Source organism: Tamandua tetradactyla, chromosome 21, assembly GCF_023851605.1.
Source record: "Tamandua tetradactyla isolate mTamTet1 chromosome 21, mTamTet1.pri, whole genome shotgun sequence".
In the NCBI taxonomy this organism is placed as follows: domain Eukaryota; kingdom Metazoa; phylum Chordata; class Mammalia; order Pilosa; family Myrmecophagidae; genus Tamandua; species Tamandua tetradactyla.
In genome coordinates this window covers 47,049,604-47,074,805 of record NC_135347.1, presented here as the reverse complement: position 1 = coordinate 47,074,805, position 25,202 = coordinate 47,049,604, and the positions used below count along the sequence as shown (strand labels likewise).

The following is a 25,202-nucleotide window of genomic DNA, read 5'->3' as shown; positions in this document are numbered from 1 at the left end:
AGAGGTCAGTTATTTCAGTCAGACCTGCTTCTCTTTGGTCAAGGGAAATTATTATTTTCACGTATATAAACTCATCCCAAGGACACTAACTTCAAGAAATAGATTACAGCCCTTGCTTGCCTATAAAGCGTTCTACTAACCTAACGTGAGGCTAACTTATTCAGCAGTGAGTTAATGACTGCTATGGAGGATCTTTTTCCCTGCCTGTTAAGATAGGAGCTAAAATTAAATGCTTTCTTTTCAGAATCATTAGGGCCTTTTTTAAAAGAAAATAGTCAGTGTGTCCACCTTCAGGTGTTAATCACATGACATTGACAATGTAATTTCCCTATCTACAGAACTTGTCTCCCTAGGCTAAATTTTTCCTTAATTGGAATGTCTTTAAAGAACTCAACTGATAAAGAGGTGGCTACATCTAACTGTTAGACAATGAAATGCAATAAAGGTGCACAGCTATTCACGAAGGAGCAAGCCCCATTTTTTTTTTTTTTTTTGTATTGCAGGTTCTTTTCAAATTGGGAATGTTCTCTTAACTTTTAGCAGTGCAAAACTTTCAAGAAACAGTCTAGGAAACAGAATTTTCAGAAAACAGGATGCGATAAACTTTTTCAAATGGTATTTAAGGCCCAAACCAAAGGCCATTTAGTCCAATCTGCCAACCAAAATCTAGATACTGTAGCAAGCAGGCTTTGCAGCAGCCAAAAGCTTCTTCTGGTGTGGCTGCCTCCTCTGTGGAAAATCCACAAACCCTCTCCCTGAGCCTCCAGAAATGGGTGAAACTGCAAGTAGACAAGATAAAACACATTCCTGGGATACGGACCCCTCTCTTAATGGCTCATCTGCTTCCATGACCCAGCTTCGCTCCCTTCTCAACTTAAACCAGCCAGTCGTTTACCTTGTCTTTAACATGTCATCCTGTCTATAAAAACTGACTGTCTATAAAAACCCTTTGCTCAGGGCATAGACAATAAAGCCTACTTCCTGAAACTTCGGAGCCCGGTTTGTTCTGTTTCTGTATAACATTCCAGGAGCTTGAAGCCTTTGTTCTGAATTGTGCAACAATACTGCTCAAAGGAAACTCTCACATCTCACTCCCAGAGTTTTGCCTCTGGAAAACAACGGAGTAATGTGGCTCTTTCCTTGACAGGTCAACCAATAAAATGTTTGAAGTCAGCTGTCATACCTCCCATAAATCTCTTAGCTGAGAGAACAGCCCCACTTAAGTTGATATATTATAGTATAAGCTGGTCATCATTTTTGTTAACCTCCTCTGGATAAACTCAAATTGTCAAGGTCTTTTAAACAATAGCAATAAGAATGAAAACAGCACTCCAGATGTAATCTAACCAGCACAAAATACAATGGGATTATCACCTGCCTTGTTTAGACAGCTATGTTGCAGTGAGCAATCTAGCATTGCATTAGCTACTAAAATAGTAAAGAAGTCATTGTCTCTCTCCCTCTGTCCTTCAACTCCACTTACAGACCAATTCCAAAAGCACTGGGAATAAGATTGGTCAGAGAAAAAATGGGAGGCACAGGATGGGGAGGTGATGCTGGGGTGAGAGACAGGGGAGAGAGGGTGACTGACTTGTGAGCAATGTTCAAAGACCCGTAGCAGAGGGGAAGAAGTGTGAAACCAAGTAAAGCTTTCAAAGTATTCTTCAAAGCCTTTACTTCCTCCTCTAGCAAGGAATCTGGATAGAAGGTGCTTCATATATACTTGATAAAAGTCCACAGATAGGAAAAACAAGCATTTATCTTCATGGCAACTGTGATTTTTTGTGTTCATGACAAAGTGTCGATCCAAGTAAATACAAATGTTTCCTGGCTTCTCATGGGATTTCCCATCTGTCACCTGAAATTTTTAGATGTCCCGTGGTCTCCTTAAAGCTGTCTTTCTTTAAGTTTTCTGGTTGTAGTTTCTAACAGTTAATTTCTGGTTAGAAATTCTGGGTTGGATATTAGGACTAACTTCAGGCAATGAGCCAAACTCAATTCTTTGCAAACAGAGTTCTATGGAAAACGATAAAAATGATTGATGAATTGAAAAAATAGATTTATCTTGGAGGCAGAATGAAATTGTAATGGAAAATGATAGTACGATTTAAATAAGTTAAACCTCAAAATAAATGTCTAAGGTGTACTTACAAATTGCTGAATTATTTTGAAGTTGCATTACATGTTGTTTTATTTTTATAATGGTTGTATGTTTCAATAATGTATTATCAAGAGAGACTATGGAATTATGTTCCTGGGATACTTTTGGTGATACTATTGAAAACTACACTATGGGAACAGTCCAAATAGATAACTAGTGGCTCTGTATTACACAGGTCCAAAGTGCTTTCCCAGGTTTGTGCCTAATCCTCCCTAGAAACACCTTAAAATGTAAGCAACTACCAATATCGATACTTCAGAAATTCCCTATCTTTGTGTTTTTCATCATCTTGCAATTTTTGCTTGAATTATTCCCATCCACTCAGAACACATCACAAATTTCCGCTGGTGAATGCCACTTCCATCCCAGCTTATCTCAAAGGCTACCTTGAATCACTAGAGGATCCAATTCCCAGAACTAGAAGTGCTATTTTCTCCTCTGATACGCTATCACATCGCACACCTCCTATGATTACAATTTTCGATTTTCGGCATTTTATATAATGACCGTTGATGTATGTTTTACAACTCCGTCTCAACTGGAAATATCTCGAGGGCAAGTCCTTTATCTCAGGGTCATAGAGAAAGGGTCCATCACTCCTGTTCATCAGGAAAAACTTTCCAGGGATGCTCAATAAATGTTTATTAAATGAAAGATCCTATTGTTTTCTTCTATTCCGTGATGCTATCTTTAGAGATAGAATCTATAAGACCATCAAAGAACTAACTGTTGATTTATCCTCTCTAAGAACCTAATATTAATATGCTGTCCTAAATTCCAACTTGGTATTTATTTTACCTTTTACAGGATTTCCATTTTGCAATCTTATAAAGAAACCTCAATCCAAAACTTATTGACTCTAAGCATAAGAACAGTGATATTCTTAAAAGGCCAATTTCTAATTATACAAGCATTACCTACATTACTCATAATTTCCAAATAATAAAATGTAAGGTTCTCTTTTTCCCATACTGAGTAAGGTGATTTGTCAAATTACATGTTAAAGGAAAGAAATTCTTTTGAATAATTGAAAGCTGACAGCTAAATTACCCCCAGTTTGCATATCCAAGACCAGATGAAAAAATCTTGGCATAAAAATAATAGGTCAAGATTTATAGGACATTTCAATAATGTTATTAATGCATGAAATTATGAAAGAATATTCTGGGACCTAGATACTTGAGATCTGCATATACCTTTTTAATCTATAAGGTTCGAGTACTTACTCAATATTTACTTATTTAATACACATAGCGCCTAGAAGGTAGTCACTGTTCTAAGTTCTATACATATCTTATTTAATTTACATAAAAATCTTTCAGGTTGGTACTATTAGGTTATGAAACCAAGGCACAGACTGGTTAAGCAACTTGCAAGTGTCACAGAGCTAGTACATAGATGAGCTAAGATTTGAGCCTAGTCAGTCAGCTTGGCTTCTCAACTGCAGCACAACCATGAAGCCCTCTTTTAGAGAATGCACTCTTTCAAATATCTAAAATATCTACATGGCAGCGAATCCAAGAGAGCACACTGTGCCGGTGAATGAACGCTAGAATGAAAGGCATTATTATCATCATTGGTGGTGGTGGTTATTATTATTTCAAAGTATTCGTCTTCATATTATGACAGTGCCAGTTTAAACTGAACAAAAAGCCCTGAACTGTGGAAAAAGCCTGGGACAAAGATCTTAAGTTTAACACCTGCTCTCATTGAGCAGGACTTTATGCCTTGGTCTAATCATCACATTTATCATGGAATCCCTTTCACATCTCACCCTGGGATTGATATCAGCTTACTTGTTTGTTTTGCAGTGTTTTTACAAGCATAATATATGCTAGCATTTAATGAATACTGTAGTTAGAAAATGAAAGGCACTATTAGAGGGGGAAGGGTGAGGAAAACATGCCCTTTGCATTTTATGATGATTGTTAAATTGCATAAAATAGAATCTGCACCACCCCCTTCAATGTTCATTGCATGATGACCTTGCAACTGGCAGGGCTAGTTGTGAGGTAAGCCTTACCAAGAAGTTTTGGGTCAAGAAGTTATTGTGGAGAGTAACACAGCTTGATCTTCATTGTTGAATAATGTTGAAGGGTAACCTTAAAAGCCAGGAGCTGTTCTGCCATGCACCCCAATTTAAGTATCTCCTGAAGAGTCAAGCGACTGATTGAAGGAGGACTAAGTTGACATACAACACATCTTGTTCTTGAAAGTGTTTATTTAATAGAAATAATGCATTCTGTACCCAATGATTCCCTAGGCTTTGGATCAAGAACTTGGGATCTGATTTCTTGATCGAAACCCTATCTGATAAAGATACTGTAGGGATTTAACAAAATATTATGTAAAGGAGATGTTAATTCTTATTTGAAATTTGTTATATTTTCAAAGGGTTAGTACGTAAGAAAACAGATATCCTTATCTTTGTTCTCTCAATTGGCATTTTGCTGAGGAATGAAATTATGTCTCCCTTACTTTAATTTCCAAGCTGTGATTAAAATAAAGGAAAGAGTATAAATGCTGATGGCTCCCTATTATATAATTTATTAATTATAACTCAGTGAATTTTATCCTTTGCAAGGGTAAAATTAAATATCTTCTGAAAAGGATTCCACCCAAATTCTTTCTCCTCATACAACTCATTTAAAAATGTGTCACCACCGCACTTGAAGAAATGTGGATTACAGCACTTGCTTTCACATAGATACTTTGATATATGTTGGACAATAAATTGTCTTATAGTACAAAGCTACTTTGATGTCACTCAGGTATCCTACAGCCTCTAGACAATAAGGCCAAATAAATCTACACACACAATGATGCCTACTTCAAGCTCCTTGAGAATGGATCCATGTCTTATATTCCACTTGAGCAACCCTTTTGCTTTTCACTTTAGGATTTTCTCACAGTGCCTAGCATGAATCTTGCACAGAATCGGTGCCAATAGGGTTTGTTGATTAATTAGGTTATCCAATTTCCCAATGGTAGATGCTACAGAAGGTGTTTCTAGATGTCCCAAGAAATTAATTAAAATCTATCAACATACTTATTTTCAGTGACTCTTATTGCTGTACCTCCTTCTCTTCATTCCACCTCCTGTGTTACACTGGTATGGGAAGAAATGAGAACATGTGCCCTGTCTTTCACCCAATATCCTTTTCCTTTCCAACTGATACTATTTTCTCACTTCCTGACTTTATCATAGTTTCTTTGGCTTGCTTTAGCACATCATAATTTCGGTTACCATAAAACTGTTCCATACTCTAGATGTTCTAGAGCCAATTTTAAGCTATATTTGATTAAGGTCTACTCCTTTTCTTAATGTTCTTAATTTTTGTTCTTTCCTCATAGTTTTATCTATGGCTTTATTATATCCACTTTTAATTTGTCCTTTTTTAAAAAATGAGTTATGGCCTACCATGATAATCAAGTTTTCAGGTAAACATGAAAGGGGATATAGTCTTCATGTTATTTAAGATATATATATATATATATATATTTTTTTTTTAACATGGGCAGGCACTGGGAATCAAACCTGGGTCCTCTGGCATGGCAGGAAAGTGTTCTTGCCTGCTGAGCCACCGTGGCTCACCCTAAGATATATATTTGATGAGATAATAGCCTCTTCTTTTGCTCTCCAATATATCTTTTCACCTAAATATACAAATCATATAACTCTAAATCCACAGTACTATGATGAAGTGGACCTAAGTCTACTAAGCTTCCTTTTCATTATAAATCCATCAATATAGAACTGTTTAGGCTTTTCTATACAATTCTTATGATATTAAAACTTCTCAAATAAGTCATATCCCTGCCACTTAATTACCCTTAAGGATTTACTCTGAGACAATATTGACTGTAGATAAAATTTAGTTATACTCGTGTTAACAAAATGTTTATAATAGGGGAAATTTACATACAATGGACATGTCCCCAAATAGGGAGTGGTTTAAATAGATGATGGTAAACAATGGAATGTTTTACAAGATCTTAGGAATGAATTTTTAATGAAATGAAAAGATGCCAATGTTATATAAATGTTAAATTCACTAAGTGAAGAAAAACTAAACCTTACAATTAAAAACATGTATATACACTGTAAGTTTCATTCACATCCATATATACAAACATACACACATTCTCAACCTTGTAGAAAGATTCAATTTGTTGCTATCACTCTTTATGTTACTCTCTATGGCTATATATTCATATATGGATAGTTTGTTAAACATAGATAATCAATAGAAAGAAAACTGAAAGTATATATAAACTGTCAGGATTGTAGTTTTATTTCTTTTTTTGTATTTCCCAAATTCTTTATATACTATAGTTTTAATGAAGAATATCAATAAATTTTATGTAAAATGTAAATTCTTAAATATAGCTGGCAATATACCAAGACAAAAACAGTTTAAACACCGTTCATTTTCTTTCTTATTGACATTCAGTAAAGCAACCTAGAGAAAATTACTCATTTCTTTTTCTAGTTTGTTTTTCTTGCAATCACAGGAGGAACATTTTGCTCATTCTCTAGCAGCACATCAATTTTGCTGTTATGATAAAATTTTAATGCCTTGTCATGATTATTTAAAGATTAATGTTTATCTTAATGACATGCTCTACTCAAGATACCATAGATTGGTATGTAATTAACTCAATGAAAAGGAAATAAACAATAGTTGTAATTTCTTAGAATTAAGAAATAAATTCATGCTGAAATCAATATAGATAAAACCAAGTAACAGGATGGGGAGTTTTAAAGACTGTTGGGCATGTTTTAAATATTTTACAAATTATTTCTGAGAATCCTGTAAAACTCTGTTCCACGAAAGGCCTCAGAGAAAATTTTCCCATAGTTTAAAGCTAAAGTTTTCACTGCAGTCTATCACATGATAAATGAGTATTTTTCATTTTCATAAATATGTAGCACTGTACATTTTGTCAGTGCCATACCCAACTTCATACGACTCCAATTTAATGCTATTCTCCATTTTCATTTGTCTAACTTAACTATTAAGTATATTTTTCTAAAATAAACAGAAAATAATCAAGTTTTTCCTTTTTTATGACTTTTTAAAAATTTTATTTATTTATTTTTTAACTTCTTTTTTATATAATATAACATATATACAAAACAAAGAAAGAAAAAAACAATAGTTTTCAAAGCACTCTTCAACAAGTAGTTCTTAGGACATTTTCTGTAAACCTCTTCCTCCTTTATAGATAATAACAATCACAGGAGAGTATATAAAATAATTGTTATAGAATTTGCATTCTCACAGCCAATAACATAAAAATAAAATCCACAAATATGTGTATATGTTTATCAACTTTTTCACTGTCAATAGGAGCTCTTAAAAAAGTCAAGTGAAAAAGGAAAAGCATAGTTTGCAAAACTGGCCATAGATTCTTTCCCTCCTTGCATCCTTACCCTAGCAACTTGCAGTTGCTGACCATCCCATCAAAATAATGTTAGCTATTGTGACACAAGCTGAGATTTGAAAAGTTTTTGTACATTGGTAGTAGACCTTTCTTACTGTTCTTGGGGCCTCTGAAACTCCCACTATGCTAGGAAGCCTCATCTAGCAAAGACCAACCACCCCGGGCAGCCCATCTTAAACCACCCTGCATCAATCTACCTACCAGACAACTTGCAAACACAGATATGAGTCCTGTAAAGATCCTGCAAGATATTCAGACCAGAAAAACCACTGAGCCAATTTACAGAGCTGTGAGCTAAATAAATGGTCATTAAAATCCACTAAATGCTGTGATGATTTGTTACACAGAAAAAGCTTACACATCCACTCTTCCTTTACACACAAAAGATTTACCCCTGTGGTGGCTTTAAGGACAACTAGCTCTTAAACTCAATCCATTCCTGTGGGTGTCAGCCCTTGTAGACAGGACCTTCTGGTGAGGTTACTTTGGTTAAGGTGTGGCCCAGGATGGGTCTTAATCCTATTAATGCAGGTCTTATAAGGCAGAACCCAGACAAGGGGTTGTGACCAGAAGCTGAAAGTCAGAAGGACCTAGAAATGAAGAGAGAAGCCAGGAGAGGCTGCCAGGTGTACCCCCATGTGATAGAAAAGCCAAGCGCCAAGGTTCACTGCAAGCCATCCCTGACTACCAGTCTCATGGAAAATCTTTGGGGTAGAAAAATATGGCTATTCATAAAAGGAAGAAAGCATTACCTAGATGATGCTTTGATTTGCATTTCCCTTGGCCTCAAAACCACAAGCCAATAAATTCCAGTTGTTTAAGCCAACCCATTGCATGGTATTTGCTTTAGCAACAAGGAAACTAAAACAATCTCCAATTGAGAATAAGGGCATACACAGAAAAAAAGATACTGATTAACATAGCATGCGTCATTTTTTTTTTTTTCTAAATGTGCTACATTGTCTTTGCTTACACATAAAAGCTTTACCACAAACTGGCTATGATCATTGGACTGGGACTGTGGGGATTTCTCTACTTAGTAATTTCCAAGGTTTTCTGCAGTTCTGTTTTTCTTGACGTTAATATATAAATTGCTAGGATTTGGTTGCAAGTAAGCAAATCCTAATCATTGTAGTTACCAATAAAGTAGAAAGATTTAAAATCAATATGTTAATGAGTATATAAGTTACATTATTGAAATTTTATACCTAAAAAGCAAAATTATCTTTCTGTAATATACACAAATTAAATACAAATTTTTCTTTAAATTATTAACTCTATCAACTTAACTGTACAATTTGAATTGTTTGTATAAGCATATATTCAATCCTTGTTATTATTATTAGAGAATTAAGCAAATCCAACTCTGGAAATAAATTCCTTTGACACAATTTTATCAGAAAATTTCTTAGCAATTATCCACGGCCAGCAGCTTTTGAGAAACTGTTTTCGCTCATGCACACTAGTTATCATTATAGTAATTTCTAGAGGAACTCAGTCGTGAACTTTCCTTTCTTGGTCCAAAACTAATCTTAAGGGAAAAAAAAACCCAAAAACCCTAACAACTATGCGTAATTTCATCTACTATGTAAATACTTTAACTGAAATTTACCAAATCCCTCATTTGGTAACCAAAGTTCAAGAATCTAAAAATAGTCTTATAGCACCCTAGAGATCTACATAAATTCAAAGCTTGATATCCTGAGAGGCAACATCTCCTAAATGATACATGGAAGTGATCTTTGGGGTAGAAGAATATGGCTATTCATAAAAGAAAATATTCAGTGCAACCTGCCTTTTTTTTTTTTAATTTGTAGGACAGGCTTTATTTTCTGGGGTAAACGTAACCAGTTTCTCAGAATGAAATGGAAGCACTAGGACAGATTAGCAGGGGATTTGAGGGAAACATATTTAAGAGACTCTGAATTCATGTTAGAAAAGAGCTACCAATTACCAAAGGGAAATAGGTTTGGATGAAATACAATAGATAGACTAGGAGAGGTCAGAGCAGGATACAGCACTGTCATGCTTATTTTTCTAAAGGAGAACGCCTGGTCAGAAGCTGATGCAACTATAGAGGGGATAAGGAGGGAGAAATTATAAGTGAAATGGAAAATTGACTCTGCTACCCCTGGATGAAAGTACTGCACCATTCTCAATAACACAGGGAGCTGCAGTTATTTTTCCAAAAGCAGTGATGGATTTTATATTACTATTTGAATTCCAATGTTTATATCTTCTGCTTTCAAATGGATAGTTTTAATCAGTTGAATCTTTACCAAATATTGTTGAAATTTCTCTGAGTCATCTAAAATAGCTGATTCTTACTAAAACACAAGAATAGGTTTTATGTAATATTTCTGAGTCATAATGACATCGCAAAGTTTTCCATTTTAAGGAAAACCTCCTTTGACCCAAATTCCCCTTTCAGCTATTATTTTCTCTCTCCATCCCTACACAATGAAGTTTTTCTCAGTTCCACTCTCTATTCAAACATCAGCTTCTCGGCCTTTCCTAACAGCCTAACCCCAAAATATACCTCAATTTCCTTATCTCATGCCTGTCTTTACTCTATTTTTATACAGAACTTTGTAGGTTAAGTGTAGAAGTGTGGTTCTTGCTCTTTCCTGTTTAGTTCCTCATTTGAATAGCAGATTCATGAAGACCAAAAAAAATGTTAATAGCTTAATGGTTATTTCCTCAATACCAAGAAGAGTGGATGGAACGTATCAGATACTCAAAAAATATTTGATTAATGAATGAACAAGTGAAAAAATTGATGTTTGTTTTAACCTTTTTTTTCCTACTTTTCACTAATTTTTCCATGTGTCACAGTCTAGTCTTTCTCCACAAAACTGACTGTGGCAAGGCCATTCATAAATCACATGTAGTTAATCTACATTTTTACCTTACTCAGCTTCTCCACAGTATTAGACAGTGCTGATCATCCACACACTGAAAAACAGTTTTACTTTAACTTTTGGGGTAAACACTTGGTTATTTCTTTTATTTTCCTGACCCCTCCTTCTCATGCCACTTTATATTTTTGACTTTCTCTACCTGGCCCTTGATGGCTTCTTACAAGTTTCCATTTCTAGGTTCTCTATTCTTTAATTTTTTTTTTTTTATTTTTCTATTTCTGGGCAGATTCATCTATTCCCCAAGCTTCAATAACCACCTGCAATGATTGTGACCCTCAAACCTGTGCTTTCATCTAATGCTTGATTCTTAGCTACAGAGTAGGTCTAGCAAATTCTCCAAGTTCAGTATGTGAAATCTTGAGCTCAGTTTTTGCCTCCCAAACCTGTATATTCTCAGTTTACACTATCCCAGGCAGTGACACTCAGATGCTCAGGTCTGAAGCTGGGGATGCTTTTTCTTGACTCCTCCCTTTCTCCAAACTTTTTTTCCTCAATAGTCCCACAAGCCATCAATAACTGGCTGTACTCTCCTCTAAATGTTTACGGACTCCCCTGCTTCCTTCATCCCCTTTGTCACTGCTCTGACCCAGCAAAGGTCATGCCTGGTCTGAAAGCTCCAGTGCCTCTTAAATCATCCCCCATCTAGAGCCTTACTGAACTCAAATTCATTTTCTATATTGCAGCTACACTGAACATCCAGAAGGACAAATCTTCTTCATTACTCTTAGAATAAAGTCCAACTCCTTAAATCATTATAAAAGGCTCTGCAGGAAGTTTCCCTCGTCAGCCCCGCAGCCTTACTGCTGGCCAGCTTGCCTAGAAGTTCAACTTGAACTACACTGAACTTCAGTTCAGAGAATTCTCTGTGATTTTTCTCATTTCCTGGCTTTTACTTTTAGCTTTCCTATTAAATTAAAATTATTTTCTAGAATTATGTTTAGATATATATTTTTTCAGGCACGTGTGGTTCCCTGACACCCAGATTAAGATAGCGTTTATATTCTCAGGGTTCCATATGTATATCATATTATATTTATCTATTTATTTATATATTTGCTTTCCCAGATATGTGAATCTGGGAAAATCCCAGCTAGACTGAAGAGTCTGTGGATTTGTTTACCACTGCATCTCCAGCAACCATGTAAGATCTAATAGATACTCTACAAATTTGCTTAAGAATGGCTGAAGACTAAGCTTTCATTCAAAATAAGGGACCAAAAAACCTATGCTGACCTCCTATTTTTGCTCCCCATAGGTACATTAATATGCTATATATTTGAGTTGTAAGCATTCATCTTGTTCCTAGTTTACAGTATTTCTCTGATAGCACACATATTACAATATTCACTGGTAATAGAGAATTTCTGTATGAGACAAATGAGCTAATGTTTGGCTCCAAGTTACACAATGCCATCCAAGAACATCAGCGCGTAATTGGGAAATAATTAGGGGCTTAGCCGCATGGTGGTCTCTCTGTGAATCCTCGGGGGAAGAGCGTAGTGTCCGGTGCACATCTGTGCCAACACCTGCTAATAGGACGGACAGTTTCAAACTTGAAGATGTGAAAATACATTTTTTCCCTTTCTTTTGCTCAAGAAAATGTCTTCCTACCGCCTTTTATGGGTATGAGCAGCGATTCTCAAAAATTCTAAGAGACTGAGAACATTGAATGTCAACGTAAATGAAGGGAGACAGAGAGAAAGGAAGAGAAGGGTAAAGACAGATATTGGAACAGACAGAAGAAAATCCAATGAAAAGCAGTGTTGTCTAGAGAACGTAGTGCATGAACCTGAGCAAGTCAATTTCTCCAAGCTTTCCCATCTAACACTGGAATAGAAGTGATGTGAGGATTGATTGCAAATGCAATGAAGTGTTTTGTGCTTATTGAGCATTAAATGCTTTGCTAGGGTAGATTAAAAGTACAAAACTGGACTTTTGAAATAAGTAACATCAAGAATTTTCAACAAAATTGCTATAAAGTAGTGACATTTGGAGTAAAATCATGAAGAGGTTTTTAATCTCTAAGAATAGCATGCATTTGAAATGATCCATTCCAGATGTGCTGCAAGAAAGAGAACATATGTTTGGTTGTAGGATAAATAGGATAAAAACATATATTTTTAATTTGGATCAAAACACAACTTTTTCCAAAGCAAATTATAGGCAAAATTATTTTCTTTTCTTTGGAAATTAAGAATTAGGAGAATAAGAACTGTATACAATCATAAAATTTCTATGGTTTGAAAAGGTTAAAGGATGCCTCAAACACACCTGCATCTTAGGGGGGATTAATATGTAAGTAAAAATACAGTTATGGTGACAGCTTAAATCTTTTGTCTTTTACAGTATCACTTAAAATTATCTACAGATTTTTAAAATAAAATTCCAGTACATTTTCTGCTTTCCACAGTGGTACTAACTAACAGTAGGGAAACAATTATCTTACCAAAAAAAGATATCCCAGGAATGCAGTTGATTTTTTAAAACTGAAGAGTTAGGATAGTAGTTAATGTTTGATGTTACAAATACTTTTCCCAATTTAATTAGTTTTAAAAATACGTAAAAACCAAAAAGGGAGATAGGCTAAACATTAAAGGCACAGCTGCTAACTATTTTTAATTCAGCAAACATTCATGATTATAAGTAAGAAAATATGGAGTTAAGAAAAAAGTAGTAGGTAAGGTAAGGGTTTGTCTTAAAGAAGTATCTATTTGAAAAGAGATGTCTATTTTTAAAATAATATTTCAAAATATAGAAAGTTATAGCTAAGATACTATGGACATTTAAAATTTTTAGGACAGTGGTTTCAATTACTTTCATGTTATGAAACCAAAATATGACATTGAAATTGGTGTTGCTAATGTGGTATGCTAAAGGATAAAACAAACATAAAACAGACATATTTTTTCCAAGAACCCCTAAATAAACTTCATGGAAATGGGGGAACATGAAACATATCATAGAAACAGAGACCCTCAGATAACAAAATATATCTACTCCATTCCAAATATCAGAGATGTCTGTTAATATATAATAATTAATCTGAGTATAATTTAATTCCATAAGCATTTGATTTCTCAATGTCTCATTGAACTAATTTGAATTTGACAATGTACTTACTTCTGATAATATTATGAATGCTAAATTAATGTTTAAAACTATATTTTTGTTGAAAGTACCAAAAGTTCTTAAGTATTTACTTTAAAAATACGTGAAGATACTCATTTCTTATTTATTTGAAATACATTTGTCTCTGGATTCCAGGTTTGAGCCTTTCAAAGCAGTGAGAAAAACATCACATGCTACAAATCTCAGGCTCTGCCAATTTCAGGTTAGAGGGCCTAAAATCAAACACTACATTTTTATTCTACTCATACATCCCTGTTAGGAGTATTTATGAATATAATTTTCTTCAGAGAGGAAGACTTTCCTCAGGATATCCTCTTCATATTAAACTCTAAAATTCAACTGTGCATATCTGGGGACCAGGTTAAAGATTATAAAACATTTTTATTTCTATGATGTTGTATCAACCCCCTCCAAAAGTTAATAAAAGCCTTTGAGTTGAATTAAATGAACCTTTCAATTATATTTCTAGCAGGAATATAATTAACTGAAAAATAATGCACTTATATTCAGACAATGTAGGATATACAAGGAGAACACATTCAAAAAGAAAGCACGCTAAAATCCAATAACTAGTGGCCAAAAATGGCAAGCAAATGGTTTTATTTAGTCATTCTTTCATTCAGTCAACAAATAGTTACTGGCTTCCTATATGCATAAGGAACTAGGTTAAATGCACCAGACAAAATGATGTATAACACAAACTGATACCATAAATTATAGACACAACTTTTGTCTTCGAAACTATTTTTTAAAAAGTCCCCCAAATCTCTGAGTTTTTCAAGGTTTATCTTGGTTGACAGAATGTTCACCAAAACATGCTTGGTTTTCTTGTACTAAACAACCATTATTTGTTTTGTTGTTTTCTTTATACCAAGATAAAAAAGCCATAGTATTACCTTTAATTCGAGAGAAAATCTCTGCACAAGTTTACAGAGTGCTAAATTATTTTAAACTACAGCAATCTCTCTAAAGGGGAGCTATTTGGAAATTATACAATTTACCCTGAATCTGTAACTATACATGCCAATGGAGAACTTCATAGATGAAAAGAAAAAAGGTAAATATAATCATTGACTAACTGATTTTTTTTTACAGATAGGTTGAATAAGATTATGCACTACAGAAAATTTCAGTTCCAGACCAAATAAAACTTTCTTCCAATGGTATGTGTGGTTCTAAAATATAGACACCATCTTCCTTACCCCTATGTTCTGAATTACTTTAACCCCAACCTGTTCGTCTTTGTTCTTATCTCTAAATATCAGGTAATATATATAAAACAACCTCTCAAAATCCAGAAATAACAATCACCACTTCAGACTTAATGTGCCTGCTCTAAAAGCTTACAGTCTAGGCCCCTGTTTTTTTATGAGCATTTTTTAAAGGTAACCATACCATACCAAAATTGATTTTTGTAGAAAGAAACTTTTGAAAAGACTTTGAAGATCATTGCAGTTGGAATATTGTCTTCTTTTCTATGTTATGTTTAAATTGTTTGAAAGAGAATGATTACAATAACTATAAAATAATGATGGATATTAGCAATCCCTAAAATAAATCCCATTTCATTTGAATAAATTGACTTGGGAATAATTTTGCAGTGAAAGTGGTATTTTAGATTTATATTAATATTAGAGATGCAGGAAATTTCGTATGATCAAGTATTCTTTGTAGTGCCTTTAAGTAGAGTGTTAAGCACTAAAAATGTGAAAAATGATTTATTTGAGAACACAATTAATAAAAATGTAGTGTAAATAATACCTAAACATGAGAAATATTGAGAGTTATACAGTGCAATAAATTAAATAGCAATACACAGCAGTCCTCCGAACACAACACAGCCAAATTTGTCAGTCATTCATGAAAATAAAGTAGATAACTATCAAAATGTTTAAATCTGGCACTTACCAACCTCCACAATACTAGTACAATTAGGATCTGTGAAGCCTTCTGGGCACTCACAGGAAAAGGAACCATCAGCCAATCCTGGCAGACAGATGCCTCCATTTTCACAAGGATTGGAATCACAAATATCACCTGAGGAATAAGAAAGAGAGATTTTTTTTTTTGTCTTTGACACTAAAACATTACATACCCCTTTGATCTTGCTTAGGCAAAGTTCACTGCCCTACCTAGATTTATGTGTAAGATATGCAAAACCCACTTGAAACCACAAAATTTTAAGAAAAGTGTTATATAACATAGTACAGATTTAACTTTATAATCAAAACATTGCATTTTGAAGGCCCTTAATTCCATCTGAGCTTCCTTAAATACAAATGAAATATTGTCTAATTTGTTGAAGATTAACCTAAAAATCTGTGATAGACTAGTTTCCTTAATGATTCCAAAAAATAGTCTCCCTGGATCCACACACTTGGCTCTGTAACTTGATAATTCCTCTCACTGAAAAGGTTGAGTTTACTTCTAGATCCCTAGAATCTGAGCTTGCCTATGTAACTTGTTGTGCCCCCCCAAAAAATGTTAGCAGACTTGATGCCAGCAGGGGCTTATAAAAGCACTTGCACATTTCTATTTCCTTTCTCGGAACCTTGCCATTGCCATGAGAGTAAATTCAGGTGATCCTGCCTGAGAGAGAGGAGAGAAGCATGAAGAGATAAGGGGAAAACTGCAGTAGAGGAATAAATTGCTGCCATAACAAAGACCTAAAATATGTAGCTTTGGCCTTGGAACAGGGTAGCAGAAGAAAGCTGGAAAATCAGTGACAGAATGTCAATGGAAAGCTAGAAAAATAACTACCCACGTCAAGCAGAGAGAAGCAATTGGTAAAGCTCTCACCTGAGGTAACTGGGAGATAGAAAACGTACTTGAATAACTTTTGAATATCAGCAGTGAGATTACTAGGCAGAATGTTTAGAGTATCCATGGGCTCTTAATAGTTGCATATGATAAGGTATTACAGAAAAAGAAGACGTGCTAAACAAAGAACTAGTCGTTTCAAAAGTAAAGAGAAGGAATTTAGGGGGACGAGGACTTGTGCTGGAAAATAACCTGTTAACCAACACCAGCCTCTTAAGCGATTGATCAAATCCAGGGCTTTGCCAGAAAGACATGGTGTCAAAATAAAGATCAAATAAAAAATAGAGGTATCAGACTCTAAAAATATTTCTAAACACTAAGGTGGGGCTTAAAAGACTTTTTCAGCTAGATATAGGACTTCTAGAAATCTTAAGGGTATTATTCCAGAGCATATTGACATGCCCAAATGGTGCTAATTAAATCAAGTGAAAAGCATACTTCAGGTAGAACCAAGGGTGTGACTTCATTGCCTGGAAAGAATTTGAATTTGATTGATAAGAGCCTATACAATTTAAAAGGGAACTTCCTAAGTAGGAAAATGAAAATAGTCATTAAGATTTTTGTCAATCTTCTTTTTTTTTTTGCATGGGCAGGCACGGGGAATCAAATCTAGGTCTCCGGCATGGCAGGCGAGATCTCTGCCTGCCAAGCCACTGTGGCCTGATTTTTGTCAATTTTATATTCATTTAACTATACTAAGATAATGGATAAAAATAGTATATTAGCACTGGAAGAGACATTAGAAAGGAGAACCTTAAAATGAATGAATGAATAAATAAATAAATAAATGTGCCTTTGGATTACCAAATAATTTAATATGGTTGGACCATGGAATACTTTGTTGGGAATAGTGGAAGGAAGTGTTGTTATGTCAGATCAGGAAAGATTAAAAAGTAACACTTTCATTTATAAGTTGGGGCATCACTGAAAATTATCTGTGGTTTTAAAGTTTTGACATGATCAGATCTATAACTTAGGAAGACAACTCTGGCAGTGTTCTATAGAGTATACTTACAGGGGGAAGGCTGATAACCTGAGAAAGACATCTCAATATAGACTTTCTTTCTTTCTATCTCTTTATATATTTTACTAGCCAGCCACCAACTACCCTTCCATTTATCTATTGACTTTTCCATCTATCCTTCCATTAATTGAGTGCTTGTTGTATGTCAGACCCTGAACTAAATCCTGAACATACAGAAATAATAGACAAGTCTTTACCATCAAGTAGTATAATGTTTAGTATGAGAGAGAAAAATATGCAGGAACAATCACACTGTGCAGTTTTGAGAGCTGTGATTAGAATACATGCTCCCAATTTGGGGTCATCAGAAACTTTCAAAATGATTCCATTGTCCCAATGATGAAGAAGAGGAAGGGGTGCAGACTCAACATTTCATGCAAAGTAAGTAACATGTACAAATGAAAAATATTATGGCTCATTCCAGGAACTTCAAGCAGCCCACTAGAACAAGAGCATATATGCGTACAAGGAGAGGAAATGACATCAGAAAAGGAGCAAGATCATATAAATTAAGGCCTTATGCTGTGCCCCAAATTTTGGATTTTTATCTTTAAGAATTGGAAAATCATAAAGGGACTATAAGCATAGGAAAGTACACAACTACATTTGTGTCTTAGAGCAATCACTCAGGCAGCATTTAATCAGAACAAATGGAGGGAGGTAAGGCTAAGGTCAAAAGCACTAGGCATTAAAGTTTTGAAGTTTTTTTGGTGGGAAATTCCAACAAGAGATGAGGAGTATTTTCTTAACCCTCTTCAGAGGTAGCTATTGATGGAGAAAGCAATGGCAGTACCATTTAATCACAATCCGGCATATAAACACCAAGTAATACAATAAAAAATGAAAAGTCCCCCACCATCGTTCACCTAGCCCCAGTAATTTATCTGGAAGCAAAGTTATCATTGCCAAAGTTTTAGAGATGGAGTCAACCACCAACTTGGACTTGAGCCCATGCGTCTCTGTCTTGCATGCAAGCAAAGCAACACAGCTCTTTAGAGTCAGAACAAAAACAGACAGTATTAGCTCCATAGAGTGCATAAAGACGAACATTAACCCCCAAACATTGCTTTTGATGGGTGTCATTAATATCCAAAACGGTAGTTCTACATCTCCAACATCAGGATCTATTGATGCAGCAATATCAATAGATCAAGGCAAATTACGCATGTTTATATGAATGCATTTACAGTGACAGAAACAAGGCCTGTGGGAGAAAAGAAAGGCATGAGCCAAGACAGTGAGTGTTCAGGAGGTTCTTGAACATGTAGGCTTGGATTTGCGCATCTATCTAGAATCAAAAACATCTCAATTGGCTCCCTCTCTCTCCTGTACCCAATGTTTTGAATAGGGTATTTACTGATGCGGATTTACAGGTCTGATACTCCAAGGGGCTGTTTTTCTAGTCTCTTTGATTACCCCATGATTATGGGGAATTTTGAGTGTCTGAAGAAACCTTTCTTGGCACCATGACAGCCCTTTCCAGGTGATAATACTAAATCTAGTTGATTTCCTACCAAGTGTGTGTGCCAGTCATATAATGCTTCTGTGACCAAATCAGTTCTCCTCTCATCCTCTCTCATAGTTGCCTGTTGTTGTTTAGCTGGCCTGTTTTTTCTCTCTTGTCCTTGTATTTTATGTCCTTTTTTTTTTCTCACCTATATCTACACATTTCTATTACACTATGAAACTTGTCAATACTCATCTTCTATTTTAAACCCATCACTGATATTTACTCTCAGTGTCTTTTTGAAGGGTAGAAAAGAGATAATAGATTTGACCAAGTTTTAGAAAGTAGAATCAAGAGGACACTGTGACCAAATTAATGCTGGGGTTAAGGGAGATTAAGAAACCTGGATTGTTTAAAAAAACATTTGCCTTTATGACTGAGTACCTATCTTTCATAAGGAAATAAAAAGGGGTTAGTTTTAAGAGAATTGTGTTTGAGAGATCTGTGGGCCATCCAGAGTGAAAATGAAGCAGGTATGGAACTGGAGAGGTTTTGCTATAACATGGGTTGGTAATCATGGGTGTAAATGAAGCACTCTAGTGAGAATTTCTAGAATGAAGTGGGTTAAGGGGCAGGGAGGAGAGATCTTTGGCCACACCAACAAAAAAGTGAAGACAAAGGAAGAAGATTCTTCAACAGAAAGAAGAAGGAAATTATTACAGTATAAACATTCAATTTATTCAACTCCAGTATGTCAAGTTCTGCCAGAGGTTACTAAAGGCCTCCATATGTAAAGGTGTTAGGTAGATAAGGCCAACAAATAGCAAAGTAGAGGAGGTCCACCTGACATATTTAAAGTATCAGAGGTCTTGCTTTAAGCCTGTTGTCCCATAAGTAATTATTAACAGCATACCTCAGTCACATAGGTTTCCCAGGGAGCAGACACTAAGACAAAGTTGAGAGTGAAAGATGTTTATTTAGAAGTAATGTCTGCGAATCATAAAATGAGGATGAAGCAAGATCGGATGTGATGCAGGTGTGGCCCTTGTTGAAGAAAGTGAGGTAGAAGCAGGGCTAAGCAGGCAGGGCTTTGGTACAATGCAGATCTGACAAAGGCTTGGCCAACCTAACTTCAGAGGAAAGACTACCCTTTAAGGGCATCTCCCGAGGACAGAAATGACCAGGCATTCACTAGTACCCTCACCATGTTCAATCATCGACCATATAGTCTGAGCTAAAGTGGGATCCTGAAAACAGCACATAGAGGCTGTCAGTAAACTGCAATCCTTGCAGCTGAACAGCATGTTCTTTCTTGAAGGCACATTGAAGTGTTGTACCTCTAAAGGTACAACAACCCCTTTTCAACTCTCAGAAATGTCTTGTTTTGGATAAATTATTTGGTGACCTTGATCAAAATCATCATATCTTAGTGTATTGTTTTCTCTAAACACCCAGTATTTCAGTACAAATATGGGTTAATCCCTTAAGTAGAAACAAACTCTCTGGCTGGAATTTCATGTCCAATTAAATGCATTGTGAACACCTCTGATCCCCTGCAATTTCAATTAATCCAACAAAGCATCAGCTCAGATAAGAAACCCTGATTAAAATGCAATAGATTCCTGCACTTCAAATCAGTGTTTTTGGGAATGTGCTTTTCTGTTTTTGTTTGTTCCCAGTGGATATCTTGGAAGAGTCATTTAAAACTAAAAAGGGTAGCCAGTATAAGGAGGCAGGCCCAATAGAGGAAAATAGGACAGTTCAAGATTTCATGGTCCTGTATTCTTTTGTCAGCAGGCTCCTGAAATATACCTTTGAATATTGTAATCTGTGTGAAGCTATACCGCGATGTTTCCTGCCTGGCTGTCTCCACCTGCTTTATATTAGGACAGATGTGTTTAATTTGAATCCAACTATGTTTTATGATCCCATCCGCATTTTATGGCAGACCCAGGCAAATTAAGCTGGTGCCGATTTGCCTTTTGGCAATAGAATGAAGCAATTATTTTTCCCAAGAGCAAGAAATCACTGCAGGCTAAATTTAACTTACTGTTTGCCTGTTCTTTCCACCCAGTCTCCAGGGTTCTGACGAGAATGGGATGACTCTGCATGCAGTCAGTGTTGGCTTCATCCTTCTCTTTACCTGTTGCCAGTCACCTCATGTACAGGGTGATGCAGGGTCTGTCTTACTTCACTTCATTATCAATTTGCAACCCATAATCTTTTAACCTAGATGGCAAATGTGTATACACTTATAGAATATTGTATAGCATTGAAGAGGACAACGCAAAAAAAAAAAACACAAATAAATAAAACCACTAAACTCTGTATATTTATGGATGTAGTTTTGCTTTTCCTATGGACTCAGTCTACAACTAGGCAACTAACTTCTAATGTTCACAAGACTCTATGCTGGCACCGCTCTGGGAATCAGGTGGACTTCCATTGACATACAAAATTTTCCTGAGGTTCAAGTGCTCAGTTTTCTTTATCTGCTAGTATGTCTGTTTCCAGTTAACAGGTCAGAAAATCACTGTTTCATTCATCAAGTATTCATGTGCCAGGTGCCACATAAAGACACCCCAATGTCTACACTGGGTGTATAGACAGCCAGAATGAAAACACATATGGTTCCTGTCCTCTTAGAGTTTATATTATAGCAGAAGAGATGCATAATGAAAAACAAGGTAAACAAGCAAGGTAGGCTCCCACTGTAATAAAAACCATTAATGGAGCAGGAAAGAGAAGAGGCTTCTGAGAAAGACAGTAAGCAGAACTAGTTACTTTAGATAGACAGTCAGGCAAGGACTCCCTGAGGATCTGCCACTTGAAGGATGAGCTAGAACCAACTAACATTAAAAGCAAGTGTGCAGTTTTAGAGATAGGGAAGAGAATGATGAATTCAAACAATAGAAAAGAGACCAATGTAACTGATATATAGCAATAAAGCGCCACAAATGATTTTTTGTCAGCAATACAATTGTAATAGGACTTGATTTATCTACATATCTGATTCCTTCTTCACAAAAATCAAGGGCATTTCTGCTAAACTTTTCTTTATATGGATCAGTCATCTACTGAAGAAAAATGTTACTGTATTTATATGTTAATGAACTTATGGATTTATATATTATTACTTTTACATATTAATATATTAATGTATTCACTAGTAGTATGAGTGTATTCCTGTATTTACATACCAATGCAAATATATTACTAATTTATTCGGATGAATGCATGCTTTTCCATTTTCTCTGCTCTTTTACTAGTGCTGGCAGCCATTTAGAATTTGTCTAAGCCTTCATCCTTGTCCTCAGTTTCTATTTCTACAACAAATTTGTATCCTGATTAAACACAAAATAATGGTAACATATCACTCAAGCATGTTACCTCACTAACAGGATATATTATCTAATTTTTTCAATATCTCCTCAAACTAAACATAAAGAGTATTACAATCCAAATTTATATGTGAAATAAAACATAGATGCCATCTAAATTCTTCTTGCACAGCCATGACAAAGGAGATTTGTGCATTACAGCCTTGTCGTCAAATGATTGCACTCCCATTGAACTTGGCAGTTATATTCCTATCATTTCATTTAAAAATATGAAAAAAAGAAAAAGCTTTGACTTCAATTCTACACGTCAGAATTTTGAATCAAACTGTAAACAGAGTATTTGGCAAATGAGCCAACCCAGAACACAAGTAAGTAATGACTCTAGTGAAAATGAGGTAACGTTTATGAGAATTTGCATACTCAAAATAATAAAATTCACAGAAAATGTTAGCACCCTTATGACTTATTGCTTGTGAAATTGTGCAGAAAACAAAATGTCAATTTTTGAAGCAACCACAGACCTCATGATTTACTTTGGTGCCTCTTAAGAGATCATTTGTGTCAAATATTGAAATCTCGTTTGTTTTAAATTCTAATGAGTGTACTGCATACATTTGTATTTTAAAGCCTTCTCTCAGAAACTAAAGCTTATATGGTGGCCAGTTTAAAATTCCAAAGAGGTTTGCGTTGGTTCTTAGCTTTGTATGCGTTTTACAAACAAATTTTAGTTGACATCCCAGACCATCCTGCAGTTAGAAGTAGGGAAGGAAATGAGAAGATAAAAATGCCAATAGTCGTTTTTCTGGATTGCTAGGAACTGTCATTTCACTGGTAAATCAATGGGCATCCTTATAATAAAAGACAATACAATTTCATATTTTGGTTTCCACGGGGCTCCAAAATAGCCATATCCAGCCACAGACAATACACAACTTATAAATAAACTCATACTCGTTCAGAACTGTGCTGATGCTAATTGGAAACAGGGTATCTCTTAACTGAAAGGCCAGAGGATTGTCCCACTATTTTTGAGGGCGTTTTTCATTATAGATAACTTTTACATTTTGTTTTCTTTTGTCATGGAAGAGCTCCAAGAATTGAACCCAGGTCTCAATTTAGAATTCTTGCCACTGTTGCACCACCCTAGAAAACTTTTAAAAGGCTAAGGGGATACCAGGCTGAAGACAATTAGAATTCGTAGAAAATCCACAACACTTCTTGAGTTTTGATTATTAGAATTTTAGATCCTATAACTTACAGCTCCAATCAAGGAATACTGAATAAAAAGAAAAAAATATTTGGGGCTCTAATATCCTAAAAAAAAATCTTTTGGCATATTTTGTATTTAAAACACTCTGGAGAGTCCCTTAAAATAATAGAACCTAGAGTTTTTAGAATTGAAAGGGACATTAGAGATGATCTAACCCAGTGGTTCTCAAACTTTGCTGCATATTAGAATCATTTGGGGAGCTCTTCAAATTCCTGGTGCCTAGACCAATTAAATCAGAGCCACTGGCAGTAGGACTTAGTCCTCAGTATATTTTAAAGCTCATCCAATTTATTATATGAGGGAAAGGAAGTACAAGGAGTATGAAAAAAGGAAGGAAGAATGGAAGAAAGAATGTTAGTTTGTATTTTTCTGCCTTTAGTTTGACAGAGGGCAAATGTGGGATTCATGCACTTACTTTCTTAGTTTTCATAAGTTATGAAAAAATTAGCTCATCTGCAGGAAGCTAGATCTGGTACATCAGAAATAAGGGCAGTCACTGTGTTGGGAAAAACAGAATAGCTACTATTTAATATGAATATACATTGAATCCCTGTTAAAATAATTGGCTGAAATTTTAGAAATTACCAGAAAATTCAACCCTATAGTAGAAGTCGCAAGTATTTGTGATGATACTGTTTCTACCTATAAGGAATATCCATCCAGTCACTCAGTTAATATTTATCAAAGTCCATCCATGTGTCCCTATGGGGGGCCCATGACAAACACTCATTCTCACAGAGTCAAACATGAGATACAGCTAAGCTGACAGGCAGTTACTGTGGCATGTTGGAGCTATGCCAAGGGAGAATAAAAAGGGAGCACCAAATTCACCAAGTCAGGCAAGACTTTCCAGAGCAAGGCACCTCCAATCTGAGAGCAATGATCAGCGGAAATCAGATCATCGACGAGGTGGGACAAGAGATTTGGAACAAAGGGAAGGAAATGTGCAAATTGTAGGAGCAGAGGAAAAGCATGTATTTGAGAAGCAGGAAGAAGCTCAATTTCACTAGAAAGAAGAGTATAAACAGAGAAATGGCAGAAGACAGAACTGAAGAGGTAGGCAGCAGCCAAGATAAGCGGTAACTTTTTAGACACCTTTAAGGAGTTTGGACATTCTTGAGCATCAGTGACCAATTTAGGGTATTAAGCAGGACACTGACATGATTTGAACATGAGAAAATTCACCCACGCTTCAGCATAGAGAATCAACTGCAAAGAGGTAAAATCTGAGTATGACAGATCACTGAGGAGGCGGTGAAGTTTTCTCCGTCAGGGAACGCTGGCCTAGATTGGAATATCTGCAATGGAAATGCAGAGAAATAAAATCTAAAACATTTCGGGAAGTTGGTGTTTGACAGGACATGATGGTACAAGGAACGAGGATCAATGACAAAAAATACATTTAAAAGTTCATAAAAGCCTATTCCACTCATTTTAATAGAACACAAGGACTAAGGAACAGGTTTGGGATAAAAATGAAAGAGTGGAGGCCATTTAAAGGATGTAGAAGGGGATGCTGGGAACCAAGAAGAAGAAAAGTTGTGTGAAGTTCGCAGAAGCTAAAGCAAGGGTGTTTTTCAAGGATGAGAGTGAGCAGCAGAATCACCCGTGACGGAGAGATCAAGTTACCAAAGGGTAAGA

The 25,202-nt window shown here is 35.5% G+C and overlaps 1 protein-coding gene across 3 annotated transcripts in view; it reads right to left on the bottom strand.

Moving 5' to 3' along the window:
- The window catches only part of EDIL3 (EGF like and discoidin domains 3), a 459,417-nt gene that overhangs the window by 302,606 nt on the left and 131,609 nt on the right, over positions 1 to 25,202 (bottom strand). For 2 of the 3 annotated variants that reach the window (XM_077139203.1, XM_077139204.1), the window contains exon 2: positions 15,568 to 15,696. The exons of the other annotated variant lie outside the window; for it this stretch is intronic. In XM_077139203.1, coding sequence (XP_076995318.1) covers positions 15,568 to 15,696 — 129 coding nt within the window. The remainder of the gene's footprint in view (positions 1 to 15,567; positions 15,697 to 25,202) is intronic. 3 annotated transcript variants of the gene reach the window in all.